The sequence below is a fragment of the Leuciscus leuciscus genome (genome assembly GCF_965113295.1).
Source record: "Leuciscus leuciscus genome assembly, chromosome: 21".
Lineage (NCBI taxonomy): Eukaryota > Metazoa > Chordata > Actinopteri > Cypriniformes > Leuciscidae > Leuciscus > Leuciscus leuciscus.
The window spans coordinates 36,363,897-36,388,220 of record NC_138745.1 but is presented as its reverse complement, the minus strand read 5'-3'; the positions used below and the strand labels follow the sequence as shown (position 1 = coordinate 36,388,220).

At 36.2% G+C, this 24,324-nt stretch overlaps 1 protein-coding gene across 2 annotated transcripts in view; it reads left to right on the top strand.

Moving 5' to 3' along the window:
* Nucleotides 1-24,324, top strand: part of adamts14 (ADAM metallopeptidase with thrombospondin type 1 motif, 14) — an 84,439-nt gene that overhangs the window by 32,270 nt on the left and 27,845 nt on the right. The window contains exons 4-6 of one of the 2 annotated variants that reach the window (XM_082152401.1): nt 1,868-2,064; nt 14,139-14,222; nt 21,054-21,201. In XM_082152401.1, the coding sequence (XP_082008527.1) occupies nt 1,868-2,064; nt 14,139-14,222; nt 21,054-21,201 (429 nt within the window). Of the gene's footprint in view, nt 1-1,867; nt 2,065-14,138; nt 14,223-21,053; nt 21,211-24,324 lie in introns of both variants that reach the window. The other variant, XM_082152400.1, reaches the window with a different exon arrangement.

Here is a 24,324-nt window from a genome sequence, read left to right as displayed (position 1 = left end):
CACACACACACACACACACACACACACTAACTCGACCCCTAAACCTACCCATCACACACACAAACACACACACACACACACACACACACACACACACATGCACACACACACACACACACACACAAACACACACACACACACATGCACACACAAACACACACAAACACACACACATACACATAAAGGCAAAAATGTAAATGTCTTCTCTGCTCAGGAAACATGACGCTGGCTCAGACTTTGAGTGATCTCAGACGGCAGGATAGTTTTACTGTCGACCTTCCAGAACTGACTTCAGATCAGGATCAGGATCAGGCCTGCGCTCGAAGTTTAGAAACACAGCCAAGCATCTCATCTTTACGCATCAAACGAGCGTCTCTTCTTCTCTTGTGTTCACTTCTCTCGTTCTGAAACGTGACACAACCTTTAATCTTTCACGTCTGCATTTATTCATCAGAATGTGAATAATGTGTGCTGTGATCTGGGCCCGTCTTCATCTGTGGAGACACCAGATGGCGAAACACACTCCTGAAATAAAGTCTTGCTTTATAATGAATGTTGATTGATACATAACACTTCAGAGAAGTGAAGTCTTCAGAGAAGTGTTATGTATCAATCAACATTCATTATAAAGCAAGACTTTATTTCAGGAGTGTGTTTCACCATCTGGTGTCTCCAGGCAGATTTCTTCTTGAAGTTTCTGTTGACGAACTTTTCTTTAGTCTCGAATGAATGCCGTTATATTTTGCGGAAGACGAGGTGATGAATGTGACTGATGATGTTTGATTTCTTGCTAGTTGCTCATTCACCAGTATTTTAGAAAGCCCATCGTAAACTATGTTATCGCCCATTGATATATTGAAAGTTGAATATGCATTACATTTCCCTGCATACATACAGTACATATAAAATTCAAAAAAAAAACAAAAACAAAAAAAAAAACATGAACTAATATAAAAACAAACTCAAAATATTAATAAAAACTTCACATTTTCTTGGAATAAAATTCAATAAAAATCGGGAAAGAAATTTACTTGGAAAAAAACATTAACTAAAAAAAAAAAAAAACTCAAAATGTTAATAAAAACGTCACATTTTTTTGGAATAAAATTAAATAAAAATTTTTTTTTAAATTACTTGAAAAAAAAACATGAACTAAAATAAAAACAAACTCAAAATATTAATAAAAAAACTTTAAATTTTCTTGGAATAAAATTCAATACAAATCAAAAAAAATAATTACTTGGAAAAAAAATTAACTAAAATAAAAACAAACTCAAAATGTTAATAAAAATTTCAAATTTTTGGGGAATAAAATTCAATAAAAATCTCAATGAAAGTAAAATAATTCTGGTACTGGTGCAGACAAATATTGGGTAAAATAGTCACACACACACACACACACACACACACACACACACACACACACACACACCTGGTTCACTATCTTTGTGGAGACTCTCCATAGACGTAATGGTTTTTATATAGTACAAACTGTATATTCTGTCCCCTTACACTAACCTGACCTACACATCTCACACACACACTCTAACCCGACCCCTAAACCTACCCATCACACACACACACACACACACACACACACACACACACACACACACACACACACACACACACACACACACACACACACACACACACGTGAAGCTCTATATATAAAATCTCAACTGTTTGATGGCTTGTATTGTCGTAAAATGTAACTATTATCGCCCAGGTCTAATTTGCTAAATGCATTTATAAGGTATTATAGACATCAACATCATGATATCTGTAAAGCTGCTTTGAAACAGTGTGTGTAGTGAAAAGCGCCATACAAATACATTTGTAAACAAACTTGTGTTGTTGTTTTCAGTGACAGACTTCGGGATCGCCGAGCTTCCCAACGCTCTGGACGCGGTGGAGGAGAAACTGTCGGAGACGGAGCGCAAACGCAGACACACGAAGAAAGACGACTACAACATCGAGGTGCTGCTCGCGGTGGACGACTCGGTTGTGCGTTTTCACGGCAAAGAACACGTGCAGAACTACGTCTTGACGCTGATGAACATAGTAAGTGCATGAAGTTGCAGTTTCACTGTATTTAAAGTCTTGATGTTGTTTTCAGGCTCTACTAGAACAGGTTTTCCTGCTTGAATGTTGATTATTCTCCTCATATTCTCCATTGTTGCGGCTCCTCTCTTCCCAGTCTGTCCCGTTCACTGACGTAACTCGCTGCTTAACTACAATAGTAGAAGAAATCAACTAGCGAGTCACGACTGTTTCCCAAAACCATATTGTCGCAAATAGGTCGTTCAACCACGTTGGTTAATGACGTCACGCAGGTGGTGGAGTAATAACTACTGTTAATGAATCTGTTGGAGATCTAATTAATGCGAGATGTTTTGCTATGAATTACAGACGTGCATCTGAGGAATATTTCTCATTTTTCTCAGTTATTTGCTTTTTTTCCAGATTCAATCATAGACTCGTTCTTATACTAGATCACTCATGCGCACTCTTCAAAAACGATGCTTTAAATCTCTTGACAAACTAAAAGACGTAAATGACATTTGTATGTGTTCTGAATAAAAGACACAGGTTATGCTGAATGTCAGCTTATATTCCTCAAGATCAGGATTTATTGAGTCCACATGTCATGCAAACGAGAAACTCTTCTTCTAATCACAGGAGATCTGTCACTCCAAACACACAACTCTGCGATGATGTTTGCGAATGTTCGTTGGAACGATGGTTTCGGGAAACACAGACTCGTTGAACTGCTGATAATGACAGACCATAGTTGGCTAACGATGCTTTTGGGAAACACACCTCTGTTTAGTTCCTGTCTCTATGAAGCCCCTCCTTCTGAAAAGCACACTGTGCTCTGATTGGTCGGCTGGATCAGTGTGTTGTGATTGGTCGAACGCTTCAAGTGTGTTTGGGAAATGTCCCGTCCCTTACCATAACCGCCAGTTTAACACACTACTAACTAACTCAACCAGGCCCCGCCCCTTTATTCTGCGTATGAATTATTATAATGAGGAATATTGTGACGTGTTCGTTCCCGGAAGAAACTCAAGACTACAATGGAGTTTCAGGAGTTCAGAAACACTGACACTGATATAGAGAAGAACTCCCGAAACCTTTCTCATGCTCAAACTCCAGCATTACACACTCAAGAAAGATGAACATGGAGAAAAGCAGAATAGGTTCTTTTTAATGAAGAAATGCACAGTAAATAACCTCTCCCGCTCCACTAGTTTGGTTCTCAGACCAAATGTGCACAAGCAACACACGCCAGTCATGACTCTTTACCCATGGTTCACTGCTCATGTTGCTGTCGGGAAGCTGTGGGAGGATTACTAGAGAGAGAACGAGAGAAAAGACTGTTACACACACGTCCCACCAGGTCCTGCCACCTTAATCTACTTACGTACGCAAAATCCCTCCAATCAGATATTTACAGGAGCTGTTTCACTCCGTGACAGTTACGGTTAGGAGCGCAGCGGTGGACTGATCCCATTCACATACACACACACACACACACACACACACACACACACACACACACACACACACACACACACACACTCACACTCACACTCACACTCACACTCACACACACACAGGAGCGCAGTGGTGGACTGATCCCATTCACATACACACTCACACACACACACACACACACACACACACACAGCAGCGCAGCGGTGGACTGATCCCACGCTAGACCAGCGACTGAGCTGACGGAGACCAGGGTTCATGGGTCCAACACACACACACACACAGATATATGTTTAGCTAGCTATCTAAAGGAGGACATTACATAAAAAAGTAAAAACAGAAGTATTGAGTTCCATGTTTAAAGTTGTGAAATATTATTACAATTTAAATCAGCTGTTTTCTATGTGAATATATTAGTAAAGTGTAATTTATTCCTGTGATCAAAGCTGAATTTTCAGCATCATTACAGTTTCCTCAAACATTGACATTAACGTTAACAATTTTAACATAAAAAACAAATGAATTATTCCAAACTTTTAATCTTGTATACTTTAACAGAAAAGTTTGATATTTTGGGCCCTATTTTAACTTTGTGGGCGGGTCTCGGGCGCTGTTGCTATTATACCGGCGGGATAAATGACTCTTGCGCCCGACGCAAATCTAAAATGTGTTGGTCTGAAGTAGCTTCATTACTCATAGGTGTGGTTTGGGCGTAACGTGAAATAAACCAATCAGAGCAACATCTCACATTCCCTTTAAGAGCAGGCGCGCTTGTTCCATGGCGGATTGCTATTATAACGGCGGATTTGCCAGACGCGCGCCAGGAGCGGTTCACAGCCGAGGAGACCGACGTTCTCGTCAGGGCCGTACAACACAGAGAAGTGACATTGGTGATGGAGAAACACACACAAATTAGCTTCGGTTAAACAGGCGTATGATAATTTGGGTAAATGTGTAAGCTAGATTTATGCCTTTTTTTTTCACATCTTCATGGACACAACAATGATTTCCCTCGTGTGGTAATATTTTTCCTTGTAATAATGTATGATTTGCAAAAATGAGAACTGCTGCTTCTGTGTAGATGAGAGAATCAAAGTGTATCCGCGCTGTGCTCACGCTACATTATGGCCAAGCATGTGCCCTTAAAATAGCATATGAATAACATGCACAATGCGCCACTGACTTTAGACTAGGTTTCTCCTGGTCAGTGGAGGAAGTGTTTTCTGAAACTGCAAAATAGCACCAGGGAACGTTTGTGCCGGAACACGCCTCCTCTTTTCGCTGAACCGCCCCCGGGAGTGCAAGTTCATTCCCTAATTTACCGACGTGCGTCTGTGGAGGGAAAAGTCCGCTGTGCGTCGGGTGCAAAATAGGAATGATACATGCGTCGTGTACAAAGTGTTGGGTGCAAGATAGGGCCCAATAAGTTTATTTTGTTATTCTAACTATGCATGGTTATACATTTCATTGCATTGTATTATTTGCATTTAGCATCATTTTTCTCTGCCTGTCAGAACAGACTGTGCACTATTTTTGTAAGCGCAGGTTTTCTTAGTTTCGAAGTCATTTGTGCTGTGGACGACGTTCCCACTGGGAGGGTTTGTTGAATTCAGCTCGCTTCTAGTGACAGTTTCATCCTCAAATCAGACACATACACAGAGTGTGTTTGTGTTTATGCGTTGAGCTTAATAGTGAGAAAGATGCTTTCTTTTGGCTTTATCATCTTTATCACTGCCTGATCAGCCGAGGTTTCCATGTTCAGAGCAGGATTTAGATCTTCAATAAAGTTATGTATGTTAGACATACGGAAGCAAGATAAATCACTCTCCACTTTGTGTTAAGCTTCTCTGCTCGGCATTGTGGGTGTTTAACCGTCTGGAGACTGATTTCTGGACAGTGGACGATGCTTGCGTTGAGAAACGGTCCAGGTTTGGTCCTGCGTTGGTGTTGCTGTTCGCTGACTAGCGATGCTCAACGCCTTCAGAGAACATCTGCGTTTCTCATCTCTGCGAGAGAATCAACATGTGTTTAAGCGTTCAGGAGCACATAGTTTTGATATCAGAAGATTAGCCTCAGTGAAAACATTTGATGTCTGCATGCTGAATATTACTCATTAAACTAGATCTCTAGGGCTGCAAATTAATGTTGACGAGAAGAGGCATGGTCGACCAAATTTTAATTAGGTGGTTTGTCGCAGAAAAAACAACGGAAGTGGTGTAGTCACGCAGTCAATGTCGGACAGATCATTAATGTGGCTGGCCCATGTGGTAATTATGTTGAGAATGTTTCCAATCCAATCATTCACTGACCTCAAACATGGCTTATGTTAGTAGTTGCATGACCTTTAACTTAAAGGGTTAATCAAAAATGAAAATTCTGTCCTTGATTACTCACCCTCATGTTGTTCCACCCCCGTAAGACTTTCGTTCATCTTCGGAACACAAATTAAGATATTTTTTATGAAATCTGAGAGCTGTCTCACTTTATTCAACTATTCATTTTTCCACTCATGATGGGGGAGGAGAGAGAGGGAGCCAATCAGCAGTAGAGGGCGTGTTCACTCATGATGGGGAGGAGAGAGAGGGAGCCAATCAGCAGTAGAGGGCGTGTTCACTCATGATGGGGAAGGAGAGAGAGGGAGCCAATCAGCAGTAGAGGGCTTGTTCACTCATGATGGGGGAGGAGAGAGAGGGAGCCAATCAGAAGTAGAGGGGTGTGTCCACTCATGATGGGGGAGGAGAGAGAGGGAGCCAATCAGCAGTAGAGGGCGTGTTCACTCATGATGGGGGAGGAGAGAGAGGGAGCCAATCAGCAGTAGAGGGCGTGTTCACTCATGAAGGGGGAGGAGAGAGAGTGAGCCAATCAGCAGTAGAGGGCGTGTTCACTCATGATGGGGAGGAGAGAGTGAGCCAATTAGCAGTAGAGGGCGTGTTCACTCATGATGGGGAGGAGAGAGTGAGCCAATCAGCAGTAGAGGGTGTGCTCACTCATGATGGGGAGGAGAGAGTGAGCCAATCAGCAGTAGAGGGCGTGTTCACTCATGATGGGGGAGGAGAGAGAGGGAGCCAATCAGAAGTAGAGGGCGTGTTCACTCATGAAGGGGGAGGAGAGAGAGTGAGCCAATCAGCAGTAGAGGGCGTGTTCACTCATGATGGGGAGGAGAGAGTGAGCCAATTAGCAGTAGAGGGCGTGTTCACTCATGATGGGGAGGAGAGAGTGAGCCAATCAGCAGTAGAGGGTGTGTTCTCTCATGATGGGGAGGAGAGAGTGAGCCAATCAGCAGTAGAGGGCGTGTTCACTCATGATGGGAAGGAGAGAGAGGGAGCCAATCAGCAGTAGAGGGCGTGTTCACTCATGATGGGGGAGGAGAGAGAGTGAGCCAATCAGCAGTAGAGTGCATGTTCACTCATGATGGGGGAGGAGAGAGTGAGCCAATCAGCAGTAGGGGGCGTATCCACTCATGAGAGAGTGAGCCAATCTGCTGTAGGGGCGTGTCCAATCATGATGGGGGAGGAGAGAGAGAGTGAGACAATCAGAAGTAGGGGGCGTGTCCACTCATGATGGGGAGGAGAGAGAGAGAGTGAGCCAATCAGAAGTAGAGGGCGTGTCCACTCATAATGTGTGAAGAGAAAGAGGGAGATTTGAAGAAAGACTGTAGAGAGAGATGGCTGAGAGACATTACAAAAGATAAAAGGTCAGAGGAATAACACTGGGTTTTGATCAGGCAAGAGCTTTCGTTCCCATGTTAAAATAAGTCAATCTTTCCAGCGCTGGAGAGACACAAGCAGGAAGACCTGAAAACAGACGCTGAGGTTGCCTTGTTTCTACTCCATACGTGAGTAACATTGGTTTCACTGTTTCACAGAACCAAGAGCTGCTGGCCACTAATTGCTTGTATGTTAATTTTTTGTTCTTCCTTGTCATTCGTTTGTCATCTTTGCTATGAAGCATTATTTTACATGGTCTTCAGTGCATTTTGGGGGCGGAGCAATGAAGGGAGGGGCGTGTCTGTTTGGGTTGATGTCAAATATAAACAGTGTTTCTCAGAAATCACTTACTGCACCTTTAATGTGCATTTCTCTCTATAGGCTCACTCACTATGGAAATAACGAGTCAGCAACGATTTCAATGACGAATCGACAACAGCTTAGAAAACATACGTTTATTAATAAATTATTAAAATGTTCTCCTTTCTGTTTTTTCCAACACATTCATAACCATTACTTTTGCTGGTGCTCTGCATCTTTATGTGTGCGCTTGAGCACTTACTATTTATTATTAGTAGGACAGTTTTAAAACTCAAACCTATTCTATATGCCACCAAATTATAAACGTGCAACTAGTCGACTAATGGCTTAAATGAACGACTACTAGTCAACTAGAAAAATCAGCCCTATACTTTTCCAGCGGTGGCCTTATTTCTGTGTCTAGCCTCCGTTCAGCTCCTGTCAGGAGAAATAGTGTGTTTTTCTATCCAGGTGTCTGTCAGACGTCCATGTTCTCCTGTGACTGATGGCCTGACATGTGTATATGTGTCCTGTAGAGACTGAGACGGCTTTCCAGAGCTCGCTCGAAACCTTTCGCCGTAAATAAACACAAACGAGCCTCTCGTGAAGGTCGTCAGACGGGGTCTCACCTCATAAATTCGCAGACACTTTTACAAATAATGGAAGTGCATGCTTTCATCACGGGGGGGGGGAGGCGCGTTGCACGTCTCCTTTCAATCCGGAGAGGCTGTTTACGGATCTTCAGGGCAATGGAGCGAGTCATCAGTGCATGTCTGGATCACAACACGCCGCTCCGTATCCGCTCGCATCGTTCCAGACAAGTGTCAGCATGACGGGAAGCCGATCACGTCACGCAGAGTCTGCAACCTAAACCTGGACGTAATTACAGTCTGTGTACATTCCCAGATGGAGGAAGAGTTTGTTTTAGCTAGTTCTGAAGTTTGAAGTCAGTTGCATTGCTGACAGACGTTAGGGGTAATCAAACAGAGCGCGTTTATTTGCGTCTAAAGATGCATTTTTTTTTAAGTTGAAATTTTTTTAATGTTACGTCATGCAAGACGAACGGTCAAACAAGCCCGTCTAAAGCATGTTCACATGGAAAAACAAGGGAAAAGCAGCGCAGTTCTTAATGCACATTCCTGGTCTTATTGTGAACGATTCATCCGTGCGTGTTATATTTACATTGCAGTGTAAATGTAAATGCAAAAATGTAAATCGCTCTGCATATTGGGCATTATTCCTGTCGCTCAAACAGTAGTTGCTAGCTACAAAAAGTCATAGTTTCGATTCCCAGACAATGCATGAATTTAGTAAAATGTATACCTTGAATGCAATGCTTTAGTTTAGATATACATGTCTGCCAAAGGCATGAATGTAAATGTACATGTAAACAAGTTTACTTTTCAGTAAAAGTGAATAGGATCCAATGTTATTTGTCACATTCCTCACTGCATTTTTCTGTTGAATATCCAGCTTTACTTGTAAGTAAAATTGGTTACGAGTGCCGATTTTAGAGCAGAAATGCTTTCGAAATGATGTTTTTTTGTATTTGATTTGACTAATTAGCATGTTTCAGGCAGTCAGGCACTCATAACTCATTAAACCAGACGGGACTGAAGTGGTCAGAGAGTTGATTTGCGCTCTGGCAGAGGAGATGACAACATGTGATGAGTGGTGTGTGAACATGATGTTGTGAATAATTACAATCCTCATCATTTGTAAAGAACAGAATTGAAGATCTTGTTGGAGCTGTGTGTTTGAAGTTGTTCTTCTAAACATTTTATTTAACATTGAAATTGCTCCTCAGCCTTTCTGGAGTCTAATGCAGTGTCTGTTCCTGTCAGTTTATGAGGTTGTTAAGTAATTTGGTCACAGCTGGTCAGGAGAAAAACATGCTGTAAATTTAGTGTAGGGCTAAAAAAAATATTTAATTGTGTAAATATATATTTAATTGTGATTACGATTTAAAATGCAATTTGAAAATTTGCTGTGTTTGTTTGTAGAGCTGCACAATTTGCACAAATAAATTATTATTATTATTATTAAATAAAAATATAAACTTGCTAAATCAAAACAAAATAAGATCTATACTGTAAAATACAAATATATTATTTAATAAAATTAATATAATAATAATCACAATTTGATGATTATAAATCAATATGGCTATAAAAAATTATTATAATAATATTAAAATGATTTAAAATGCAATAAAAAAATTCTGTGCTTTTTTTGCCAAAATACTTCTATCAATATATTTATAATAAAAATAATATAATAATAATAATAATATCATATTAATATTATAAATCAATATAGCTATAAAGTAATACTAATAATAATTAGTAGTAGTAGTTGTAAATAAAAATATAAAGACTGCTAAAAAAAAGAAAAGAAATGTCACTATTGGAATATTTCACTTTAAAATAAAAAATAGAGTATTTCATAATAATAATAATTAAATTTTACATTCTTATTACTTCATTTAAAAAAATATATATTTTGACGGAAAACCGCAAGAATCCCTCAAAGCTTCTCTTTTGGTTTGTGAAGATGGTTGTTTTACTCTGAAACTCAGCGCATATATTGTTAATTATATTTAATTAAATCGCCACATTGTGATTTCAGTTTTGGTTTTTGAGTCCCATTGTTTATTTTGTATTTATTGTCTTTTTGTATCAGTTCTTTCCTCTGTGTGTGTAAATCTGTATATGTGGAGTGTTGTTATCACAGGTGTGCTGTAAAGGTGACCTTCCCGAGACGACGGGAAACCTTAACCGAGTCCTTCAGCGCTATATTACCCATAATCCCCAGGCGGATCTTCAACCCTCACACTGGGCCAAACCAGCATGAGGCACAAAACCAGAGCCTGAGGAAACCAAGGCCGTGTGTTTAACCAGAATGCGTGTGTAAACTCTGTGACCCCGGCTGCCGGATCAAGTGTTTGTCAAGTGTCTTTCCTGATTTATGGAAAAAAGATCAGCGCTAGTTTTCCCTCCGCGCTCGAACCCGAGAGCGATCGGACACGGCCAGAGTTTGGCTCGAATTCCTCTAACTGCGTGTCACACGTCAGACTTTGAGCCCCAACGGCATTTCTTTTGTTGGTCAGACATTTTTGGCATTGCATGATAACAAACTGTGGTGAAGTGTGGCTTTTTAAAGAAGAAGAAGAAGAAGAAGACGTTGCAGAAGTCACTCTTCATTGAGCTCAAAGAAATTCCATGTTTTTTCAATTTTGTTGTGGCTTTCTGGCTTTATCTTCACATTGGGAAGTTGAAGCCAGAAAAACATTTTTGACATTTTTGGAGTGTTTTACAAGAAAATACCATTTCAAATTTCACATTTAATTCAGTGTGTTATTTGGTGTTTATTTGTAATTATTTGTGTTACAAATAATTCACTTGTGTTGCATTAAGTTGTTTCAAAGTAAATCAATACAGTTTTTAAACTGTAATAATATTTCACAATTATACAGTTTTTACTGTATTTTTGATCAAATAAATGCAGCCTTGGTGAGCAGAAGAGACTTTAACGTTAAAAAAATCCTTAAAGTCCCCCTGTAATCAATCATTTTAAACTAAAATTACATATTTAAAGTTTTTTACTTAAAAAATGCTTCTTCATGCCTTGAAATATCTTGAATGTAACTCGACACCCTCACCTCATTTAGTATGCGTGGTTCTATGAATATGCAAATGAGCCCCGCCTCCACTCACTCACTCAGCTCAGAGATCCACTGGTTGACGATCACACGTTGATCTGATTGGTTACAAGGTAGTTTGTGACGTCAGAAACACCAGCGATTTCAAAGCGTGTGTTTGAGACTGTCTTTGGTTCACTGCAGTTTTAAGGAGGAAATACTCAGCAATGCTGTCGACTTATGAACTTACACATGCTTTGTGTTAAAGCATATTAAAAACACCACATAGACAACATTAAAAGCTGGATTTACACCACAGTAAACATTATGTAGCCCAGGCAGAAAATGATGGCGGAAATGATTTAATGAGAGATTATAAAGATCATTTTAATGAGTTCCGGCGTGTTCTTGCATTTCGGTAATGATGACAGTACTTTTAATAAAGCTGACCGTAGATGAAGACCCAGTATAGCGCCTCCTTGTGGCGACACTGAGAATGCAGCCTTTACTGGTGTGTCATGTATGTTGTGATGGATTTGAGACACGCCAGCATGTGAATGTGCTTCCAGAAGCGTGTCGGGTGGTCCGGCGCGTCGGAATAATGTTCCACTGGAAACAGTCTCTCTGTTTCCAGCTGTGTTTATGAGACTGTATTTCACGTCACACTCTCTTTGACACGTCATTAAACAGCGTTCATTCACGTTCCTACATCCTCAGAGACTAAACAAGCATGCTGCCGCTGTTTCAGCGTGAACACTTTGTGTTGTGTTCGTGATAAAGCCTCTAAAACGAAGTGTTAGCGTTGGCTTGCATCCCTCACATTTTCATCAGAAATTAATTGTTTTTGTTTTGTTGTTGTTGCTTCTTTAGTCAGTGTTATAAATGTGGACATTTTGTACCTTAAATGATTGTAAACATGCGAATAGCCAGTAAAAAATTTATTTTAAAAATATATATTTTTGATAGAAGTCTCTTCTGCTCACCAAGGCTGCATTTATTTGATCAAAAATACTGTAAAAAAAAAAAAGTTACATATGTAAATCAGCTGTTTTCTATATGAATATATAGTAGTGTAATTTATTCCTGTGATCAAAGCTGAATTTTCAGCATCATTACTCCAGTCTTCAGAGTCACATGATTGTCATGATTCCAGTCTTGTGAGGACTTTTATGTTATTTCCTGTTCTGTGCCGTGTTTTGTAGTCCTTTGTAGTCTTTCTTGCCGATTAGTTCATGATTGTTCCCAGGTGTGTCTTGTTCGCCAATCTCCCGTTGAGTGTGTATATCCAAGTGTTTCTCATGTTCTCTGTCTGGGGCCTGTACCATGATGGTAGCTGAACAAACTCAGGGTTACAGGATTAGTTTTGAGTTGACAAAACCAAACCAATCCAACCAGGCTTTGTTAGTACCATGATGCTGATCATCAACTTTCTCTGTCAACTCAGGCTTTGATCCTGAGTTTAGGAGTTTAGGTGTGACATCAGTAGCGAACAGCCAATCACACGCTGAGAAAGAGTGAAACTGCGATTCATTTCTCGCGAGAGAAGCAGCGCGATTCACTTTTCTCTTCTGCAGAATATTACGCGATTGAAAAATATTAAGAATTTAAACAAATTTACACAGCAAGAAGAAAACAGCTGTTTATGAAGCACAACAACTAAAAGAAAAAGTCTTGCTATATCGGTGCAAGTAAAAGTTGTGAAGTTAATTTGTACAGTTGATAAAGGTATAGAGAGAATTGAACATTTAAGGTCACATGTAGTCATTTTATAGCTTTATCTATTGACTCTAAAGTGTATTTATATTACCTTCATATATTTATTCATTTAAACTGTGCGTAATAATAATTGATAAACTAAAATTGTACATGTGTGATCGATTAATAATTACATAAATAATATCTAAATCATACAAAATTATTATTCTAAATAAGCGTTACTAAAAGCCGGACAATTTTGTCTTTAAAAATCATTTGCTATATAGTGACCTTTAATTTGGAGTAGAAACAGGTGGAGTGACTTTATCGCATTATCAGACATGTGACACTTTGGTCGCAGCTGATTGGTCCAAGTTAGGTTTGCAACCTCTCACCTGGAACATCACCTGCCCCGGACCGGGTTAGCCGTGGAGCGTAAGTTACTATGACGATGAACACTGCTAGAAGCCAAACCAATTTCATGGTGCCTAAAACCCAGGGTTGGCGCAAACTAAACTGAACCATACCTGGCTATCCACCTAAACCAGCTTCATGGTACAGGCCCCTGGTGTTGTCCTTCTGTGGATGTTATGTGTGTGCTCTTGTTGTCGGGTTCCTCTGCATTTATTAGTTTTGTCTGGATTTACTTTTATTATGTTTGTTTGAATAAGTGTTTGCTGCATCTGGATCCCACTCTCGTTCCTCTGAAACCGCCACCGTTACAGTGATCCTTCAGAAATCAGTATAATATGATGATTTGATGCTCAGTTATTAATTTGAAGTGTACAAGTTCTATCATATTTGCATACCGTAGTTCTGCAAGTTATTACTGTAGTGGTTTTTGGTAGTTGTTTGTTTGTTCATGTTCCTTCCGTATGCATTTATTGAGATTTTTTTAAATTAGAGTTGACATTAATTTCTATGTTGGTTATTGACACAACACAAAAATATGAACTGTTGGCATTACGAAAATTAATTATGAGCCAAATGTGAAAACCATGTGAAGTTTATTTTCATTATTATTATTATTAATTCTCTCTTTTACTGTCAATTGTTTCACTCTTGACTGTGCTCATTTTTTATTTTGTAATTTAAATGATTTTTCATTTTTCGTTCTTACATAAATAAATAAAAAAATCATTGTTTGCTTGTTTGTGGATATCATCCAAAATGTTCAGTCAGTAAAATGGGTCATAAACTCTGTTTTACTCGGACTTTAAGGGTTTTAAATGAGTTTATATTTTGAGCTTCATATGCATTCAGATTTCATTTTTCTCCCTTCTTCTCTGTGTCCGCAGGTTGATGAGATCTACCACGACGAGTCACTGGGAACCAACATCAACGTTGTGCTGGTCCGAATGATCCTGGTGGGATATCGTCAGGTGAGCGTCCAGCATTAATACTTATTTAAAGTCACCCTAGACGCATTAAAACTCATCTTTAATCACCAAAATGACATATTTAAGCGTTTTTACCTTGAATAAAAAAATCTTCATGCCTTAAAATATCTTGAATGTAACCCGACACCCTTGCCTCATTTAGTATGCGCGGTTCTATGAATATGCAAATGAGCCCCGCCTCCACTCACTCACTCAGCTCAGAGATCCACTCGTTGACGATCACACGTTGATCTGATTGGTTACAAGGTAGTTTGTGACGTCAGAAACACCAGCGATTTCAAAGCGTGTGTTTGAGACTGTCTTTGGTTCACTGCAGTTTTAAGGAGGAAATACTCAGCAATGCTGTCGACTTATGAATTTACACATGCTTTGTCTTAAAGCATATTAAAAACACCACATAGACACATAAACAACATTAAACGCTGGATCTTCACCACAGGGGGACTTTAAACAGTACAGACAGAAACCATTGACCCAGTGTTCATTATCAGGATCAGTCGATCACCGGCTGTGCGTTTGCGCCTACATGCCTTATTAAAGAGAAGTTATTAAAGCTTTCTGTGTAATAGTAGAGGTGTTATTATTTGGCTCATAACTGGAGGATGCAGATGTAAAACACACACGATATCAGAGAAGAAGGACACAACCTGCTTTCACATCTAAAGAGACTAAAGAGAGACTGCGCTGTAAAACATGATATGATCAATAAGTTATGACAACTTAGGTTTTTATACAGTTATACAAGAGTCAACTCATTATTTAAGTCAGTTTATTGTAATTTAAGTTGAAATGACTTGTTAATTGTACTTTTTTTTTTACAGTGTGAGCTTGACAAACACTTCAAGCTTTCTCAGAGTTTATTCTAGAATTGAAGTTCAGTTGACGGAGAAGATATTAGAGTTCTCCGATGTTACACAGAACTTCATCAGCTTTTCACTGTGTTTATAATAGTTTTTGGTGGCAAAAAAAAAAGCAAAATCCCAAAATGTGCATATGTGAAGTTCTGCTGTGACTTTAACTAAACGGTCGAGGTGATGAAAACAATACGAGACGGGAGGAGAATTACTTCTCAATGCTCTGCATTCACTAGCAGAACTTTTGCATCCTCTTTTGCATTTGAAATAAAAATGTTAATTATTAAAACGCAAAGTTTCAATGCAAAGTTTCTCAACCGTAAAGTTTTCTTCCCATCTTTTTTCCCATCGTCACGTCCCTTCAGGGCTTTGATGGATTTGCGAACACACCGTTCAGATCTCTTTGTGAACCGATACCTATGGAAGCTTGTTTCCGCCACTGAAAAAAAAAAGACTTTTTTTCTCAGAATTGCGAGATATTAAGTCAGAATTGTGAGAAATAAAGTCGCAATTGCGAGATATAAAGTCAGAATTCTGAGAAAAAAAGTCAGAATTGCGTGATATAAAGTCAGAATTGCGAGATATAAAGTCAGAATTCTGAGAAATAAAGTCGCAATTGCGAGATATAAAGTCAGAATTCTGAGAAAAAAAGTCAGAATTGCGTGATATAAAGTCAGAATTGCGAGATATAAAGTCGCAATTCTGAGAAATAAAGTCGCAATTGCGAGATATAAAGTCAGAATTCTGAGAAAAAAAGTCAGAATTGCGTGATATAAAGTCAGAATTGCGAGATATAAAGTCAGAATTCTGACTTTTTTACTCGCAATTGCGACTTTATATCACGCAATTCTGACTTTATATCTCGCAATTGGGAGATATAAAGTCAGAATTGCATGATATAAAGTCGCAATTGCGTGTTATAAAGTCAGAAAAAAGACGGAGTTTTTTTTTTTTTTTTTTTTACCTCAGAATAGTTTATATCTCACAATTCTGACTTTATAACACGCAATTCTGACTTTATATCTCCCAATTGCGAGATATAAAGTCAGAATTGCGTGATATAAAGTCGCAATTGCGAGTAAAAAAGTCAGAATTCTGACTTTATATCTCGCAATTCTGACTTTATAACACGCAATTGCGACTTTATATCTCACAATTCTGACTTTATATCTCGCAATTCTGACTTTATAACACGCAATTGCGACTTTATATCTCACAATTCTGACTTTATATCACGCAATTCTGACTTTTTTTCTCAGAATTCTGACTTTATATCTCGCAATTGCGACTTTATTTCTCAGAATTGCGACTTTATATCTCACAATTCTGACTTTATATCTCACAATTCTGACTTTATATCTCGCAATTCTGACTTTATAACACGCAATTGCGACTTTATTTCACGCAATTCTGACTTTATAACACACAATTCTGACTTTATATCTCGCAATTCTGACTTTATAACACGCAATTTTGACTTTATATCTCGCAATTATGTTTTATAAAGTCAGAATTGCGTGATATAAAGTCGCAATTGCGAGAAAAAAAGTCCGAATTCTGACTTTATATCTCGCAATTCTGACTTTTTTTCTCAGAATTCTGATTTTATATCTTGCAATTGCGACTTTATTTCTCAGAATTGCGACTTTATATATCACAATTCTGACTTAATATCTCGCAATTCTGAGAAAAAAAGTCAGAATTGTGAGATAAAAAGTCGCAATTTTTATTTTTTTTATTTTTTTCTGTGGCGGAAACAAGCTTCCATAGATACCAATGTGGAGATGAATTGAAAGTATTTTTTTCCCTTTAAGATGTAATGAAGTAAAGTAGAAAGTGAAATATATGCATCGATCTACTCGTGTATCCAGTGAGTAATGCAGAGTTGAGCTGTCAATCAAACAAAGCTTCTAAACTTTAAGTGTGATTCTGTCTGTGAGTGACTGTACAGGTGTGTGTGTGTGTGTGTGTGTGTGTGTGTGTGTGTGTGTGTGTGTGTGTGTGTGTGTGTGTGTGTGTGTGTGTGTGAGCCAATGTCATGATTGATATGTCAGCGATGTCAGCAGGAATGATAGTTTTCCACCTGACTCTCTGCCGTGTGTCTTGAAAGATTAATGCTGACACTCACTGCCAGGGTGTGTGTGTGTGTGTGTGTGTGCGTGGCCTCATTACTTTCAGTTCATGCCAGTTTAGAGGCGCACTGCATGATTTCTTGTGTGTACAAGTACTTTTAATCTCCATTTTATTATCCGAGCTGATGTTAGTTTTACATCATTTCTAAACATGCGTTTCTTGTCAGCGCACGCATGTCCTTCTCGCTCGCTTGCAGCGCTTCTGCGATCGGCTGGATGTTGAGAGATGCAAAAGTAACCGTGCTGGAGAATATTAACTGAGGTTGACAACTTGCAAAACGTAAGTTAGTTGTGAAACTAGTGTCGTCTTCATAAATTCTCCAGCGTTTGCTCATTGTTGCAGAAGCTGTCAGTCATTAGATGGCAAGTCGTCAAACTGCAGTGAACACTGAGTAAAATGTGGTTTATGATTTTAAGCACTGAAACCACAATGAGTACAAATTCTGCTTAAACCTGGAAATGAACAAAGCCTTCAAAGCATTATGAATAAAAAATTATTCAATTATGCTTTCTTTAATTGTGTTGGATTTGTTCATTGTTCATTAAATTCTTAATGCTAAGACAATCTTAAATTCATGTTCATTTTTTCTCTTAAATTGTTATGCTTTTTAATACAAAAAGTCTGTATTAAATTAGAACAATGCAAAATTGAAGTTTTGGACTCCACTATATACTGTTATAATCTTAAATTAATATTTTAAGATATATATTTGAAGACCTTTTAAGGATATTAGAAAAAGATCAATAATTTAAAATTATTTAAATGTAGATTTTTTTTTTTGCAAATGTTTTTACAATTGAAAGAAAAAAGCATTGATATTGTAAATTATTTACCCTGTTTTTGTTAATACCCTTAAAATGTATGTATGTATGTATATATATATATATATATATATATATATATATATATATTAAATATATCTTAAATGCATGTTCTATAGTGACATTTCTCAAGAACACACTAAACAACTGTAGAATAAGAAATATTAAATATTACATATATATATACTGTATACATATATATAATAAATATTTATATAATATTTAATATTTCTTCTTAAATATATTTAATATTTCTACATGCATTTAAGATAAATCTGAAGATGTTTTATAATATTAAAAATAAGATAAATAATAAAAAATCTAAAAATAAATGACCATTTACTGTCACTGAGCAAAAAAACATTGCTATTGTACATTAATGATCCTATTGTCTTGTGTTAATACTCTTAAAATATATCTTTAAGTATAACACATACAGATATCAAATATGATATTTAATGTCATTCTTCTGTAATTTTGCGTGTGATGTGGAGTGTGTGTTGTGATGATGGATGATCATTGTGTCTGTGGCCCGCTGGGGTTTGCTGTGTTTAGTCTGCTTGTGTCACAGTGAGTTGTTGGTATATTCTGGAAGCTGAACAGAAAGCCAGTCAGTCATCAGATTTCAGCTTCAGCTCGGTCTCAGATGGGTTTTTACCGGCGGGTATTCATGCTAAACAAACAGCGAAGTGTCCTCAAATAGCCCACGCTCTCCCCGAGGAGCGCTCACGTGTTCCTGCTGTCTAAAAGGCTCTCTCAATGTTACATGAACAAAGTCGCTCTTCACTGTAATGTTAACAAAACCTTATCTGGCCTTTAATAATGTTCTCAAAACGTTAGCACAAAAACATTATTTATGCAGTTCATGGAACGTTGTTTTCCTAAAAAGTTTCAGTTGAACGTTCATCTAACATTTTTTTAAATGTAACAACTTGTTTCGGAATGTTCAGAACACATTCAAATGTAACATTCTATAATGTTTGAAGGATGATGGAATGTTCCGTTAACTGTAACGTTTTTGAACGTTCAGAGAACATTCATATATATAATAATAACTTAATAGGAACGTTAGCAAAGCTTTCTTTTGTCGGATGATTCTCCTAAAATTCCTTCAGAGAAATGACAATAAAACGAGTCAATAGTTGTCATCCAGCAAAGATGCCTAGAGCTATAACATGAATGTGGAGCAGCTCAGATCATTTAATGACAAATGTTTGACCTCATATTGACTTTTGACTGCAAACTTATGAGACACTATTGACAAAACTGTGGAGACACGTGAGATTACGAAACGCGGGACATTTCCAACAAAATCAGGTCAAAACAAAGTTTGTTTCAGGAGTTCAAAACCGCTTCCCAAAGCAAAACTCCTTTGCTCCGCCTCTGAACTCCCATTGGTCCGTGTGGTGATGATGTCATACGTGGCTCTGAGGCTCCGCCTTCTTTGAGGTGTAAATCTTCTCCGGTTCATTTCTTCTGTTCAGACGCGGATAAACATGAAGAATTATTGTAGAAACTGAAGTTGTAAAGCGACACTGACACAGGTTTTCATGTTTAATACTATAAAGCTGCTTCTTTAAAGCAATATATCATATACATAAATGTGACTGGAGCAGAGAACATTTCCAGATCAGATGCTTTCTTAACTCCTGTTTTCTCACCGCTGTCATCGTTATGTGTTTATCTTGTTTATTAAGCTGCTAATCTATTCTTCTTACATAATAAAATAATGGATGCTCAGATCTGTATGTCATGTCATGTATTGATGTGTGTTATAGGCAGGATAATGTGCAGTCTGAGCATCAGAGCACTAATCATCCCGTCAGGGTTTACTTTACGATAATGACCGGTTGACTGCGTTTCATCTCTTATTTGTGTCAAACATCCTTGTGATCATGCAGACTTTAGAGGAGAGTGTTTGTAAAGTAGATCACAGTGAATCCCTCAGTTCCTCATGTGGGAATGATCAGTCCAGACTGCAGGCAAACGTTAGTTTTTATGTTTAGTCTGGTCTGAACTAGTTCTGCTTCAGGACATCATGTGGTGGCATTAATCACCATTTTATTTTATTTAACATTATTTTATTTTTTATTTAATTCAACTTAATAAAAAAAAAAAGTATTGTATTTTATAGTTTATTTTATTTTATTTTATTTTATTTTTTATTTAATTTAATTGTTTATTTAATTTTATTTGTATTTAATTTAACTTTTTATTTTATTTTATTTTTATTTCAATTATCATTCAAATTAATTTAACTATTTCATTTTTTATTTTATTTAATTCAACTTATTTTTTATTGTATTTTATTGTTTATTTTAGTTTAAATTTAATGTAATTGTTTATTTAATTTAATTAGTATTTAATTTAACTTTTTATTTATTTATTTATTTTTATTTCAATTATCGTTCAAATGAATTTAACTATTTCATTTTTTATTTTATTTAATTCAACTTAATTATTTTTTATTGTATTTGATTGTTTATTTGATTGTTTATTTTATTTGATTGTTTATTTTATTTTTTATTCAATGTAATTGAATTGTTTATTTTATTTTATTTGTATTTAATTGAACTATTTTAGTTTAGTTTTTTTATTGTTTTATTTTAATTATCATTCAAATTAATTTAACTATTTCATTTTTAATTTAATTTAATTCAACTTAATTTTTTTTAAATTTTACTTTATTTTATATTTCATTTTAATTTAATTTAATGCAATTTAATTGTTTATTTAATTTGTATTTAATTTAACTATTTTATTGTAGTTTTTTTATTGTTTTATTTTATTTTATTTTATATTTCATTTTAATTTAATTTAATTTAATTTAAATTTATTTAATGCAATTTAATTAAATTCTTATTTAATAAAAAAAATGTATTGCCACAAAATGTACATTTACATGTATGCCTTTAACAGACGCTTTAATCCACACCCCCCAAGTGTAGCCTAGCTGTTATAAACTAGTGTGGACTTTCATGTTTTTTCTGTGTTGTGTGTTATAGTCCATCAGCCTGATTGAGCGAGGGAACCCGTCCCGGAGTCTAGAACAGGTTTGTCGTTGGGCGAACACCCAGCAGAGACTCGACCCCGATCACGCCGAGCATCACGACCACGCAATCTTCCTCACCAGGCAAGACTTTGGTCCCGCAGGTATGCAAGGTACTGTGTTTCTCTCGATCGAGGCTGTGCAGAGTAAGTGCTTCTTTACGCTTCTGTTCTCCAGCGGTTGGCATCGAGATGCCCAGGACACACACCGTGTAAACTGGGCATCCATGCCAACTCGTACCAACCAAAAATACTCTTTGACCGCTATGTTGCGAAGGAGAGTTTTTGGCATGTAGAGGAAAAGAAGACATGATTATCAGTAGCTGCGCTCTCTCAACAATACTAATATTCCTAGTCGAAATGTTTACCTTTCTAAGTATCTCAGTGAAATTAACCAATTTAAATGATTGTGATTCATAATCTCCAATGCTAAAGTTATTCTTGCATGCATGTTATTTAAAATAAGTAGTAAAAACGTTGTTGTAGAATAGGCATCTTAATCTGGGTAGAAAACTCATTTAATTTGGTGTGAATAAAAACGAGTCTGTGAGGGACGGATTGAATCTGTTGCATTAAATATTGTGTCTCTCATGACTAACTGATCAAATAAGTTGGAATAATATTGAATTGCTATTTCGCAAAGATATGTTAACATGATGATATTTAAACTATGAACTTGTTTTTTGTTTCATCAAGTGGTCCCTTTTTGTGGTTTATTTTAGTTAAGGTTTATTTTTTTTTATTATTAAAAAAATGATTTAAATAATTTTTTTGAAAAATAAAATGAGTGCCCAATGATTTCCACAATGCATAAAACACGGATGTAATCGAGGAATTCAGTCATAAAAACTATCATTATATCATAAACACACAGAAACTTTAAGGTCATGATGGCGACCCATCAAAATAAAAGTTTGGTTTAACTTGAAGAAATTGTGACAGAAATATATTACTGTTGTACAGTGGAATGTAAGTCTTAATGTAGAAGTAATAATAATAATACAATTATTATCAAAACTAAATTTTTTGAGGAATAATCATACCATTTTTTTATACAATTCAAAAAAAGGTTTAATTTTCATTTGATTAAAAGATAAATTAAAATACACAGAATTTCAGAAAAAAAACGAAATAGTTCAAAGGGTCCTTTTATTGTAAAACAAAAAGATAAATTACATTGTTTTTATGAATTCAATTAATTAGACATGCAAAAGCATAACAAAAGTTCATTAAAATTTAATTAAACCATTAAAACGGAGCCTGAAAAAATGAAAAAAAAAAAAAAAAAATCCAGACAAATTAAATCGGAAAAAAACGGAAAAAAAACAAACAGAATTTAGAAAAAAATAAAAAGGATTTGGGGGAAAAATTTCTTTTTTCAAAGGGCCATTTTATTGTAAAAAAAGATAAATTAAGTTGTTTTCATGAATTCAATTAATTAGACATGCTTTTGTTTATTAAAATTGAATTAAATCAGAAAAATGGAATTCAGAAAAATTCAAACAGAAAACACTGAATTTGTTAAAAATAAAATGTAATTTGAGAAAAAATTAAATGCATGTCATAGGGCCCTAAAAATTATATTTTTGCTAAATTCTTAATAAATTGCTACTAAATTGTATTGATTTTCAAATAATTAGACTTGCCTCTGGATTAATACAATTTTATTTAACCATTGAAACGGAGTCTGAAAAATAATCCAGACAAATTTTATCGGGAAAAAAATGGAATTTAGAAGGATTTCATAGGGCCCTACTCTTCTAAATTGTGTAAATGTCATTACATTAAATGCAAAATATTAGCATATTTTCTGTTCACTAACTTCATGTGAGTTTAGAGAATCACAGTAACTGTCAGCATGATCCTCTGATCACAAGCAAACACAAGCAATCATCTGTTGCTTATAAAGTGTTTCTTTCACCTTCCTTCACAATAAACGACTTGTTCTTTTGCAGTGACATTCACACATTACCTCAGGAATATGAAGACTGTTTAACGCTCTGATCAAACTCAGTTTTCCAGCTGATCCGTCAGGATTGTCCTGTGTTTGACTCCCGATCTCCGTCCCGTGTTTGTGAAGTTCCGGCACTGGTTTCTGATGGATGTGTGTTTAGGTTTCGAGACTCATGTGTGATGTTTAGGAGACGTGTTTTCTGTTTCTCTCGTCTGCTGTTGCTACGCCACGCTCTCTGTTGTGTTCATAACATCGTCCTACAGCGCTCAAACCACAACCTTTCACCCCTGAGGGCAAACATCACACTCCCGTCCCAAGCTTCAGCCTGATCCAGGGCCAGTTCTAGATGCTCACGGGAACTCCTGCGCTCGTGGAGCGAACCAAGCCCTGATTCAGCAGATCCTGCATTAATCACAGCTGGGATGATCTGGAATGATGTGGTTTGGAAGCGGATCAGGGAACCGGGGTTAAAGCTGTCGAATCGTTGATCTTCACCTTCAGAAGATGTTGCTCATCCACCGCAGGGATCACAATAAATCTTACATGAATACATCTTTTTTCTTTTACATTTATTTTGTATGAGCTTTGCAACCTTTGCAACCCTGTTATGAAAAATTTACTGAATACAGTTTAAAACCATAAAACCATAATGTGTGCTTTTATTATTTTCTAGTAATAAACATATATATATATATATTTTTTTTTTTATACATTTTATTTAATATAAATATATTATATTTATTATATAAAAAAAGTATATCAAATTAGAAAATAAAAAAATCATTAATTTCTAGCAATAAATTAAATTGCTGAATTATGTTCTAAAAAAAAAAATATATATATATATTTTTTTTTTATACATTTTATTTAATATATTATATTAATATAAATATATTATATTATATAGAAAAATATATCAAATTAGAAAATAAAAAAAATCATTATTTTCTAGCAATAAATTAAATTGCTGAATTATTTTCAAATTTTTTATATATATATATTAAAATGAATAGATTAATAGATAATATATGAAAATGATTTTTATAAAACATATATACAATTATAAATATAATTGAAAAACACAACAGAATTGGTTAAATTTAACAGTTTGGTCTAAAATTTGGCTTTTGTCTGGGAACAAATGTTAACAATAATGATAATTTATGTATTATTATTGAGTGTTTAATATATAAACACACAATAATAATATAGTAAAGTACATTAAATCATTTTGTATTTACACTTCAGTTTGCATGAAACCTAAAAAATATATA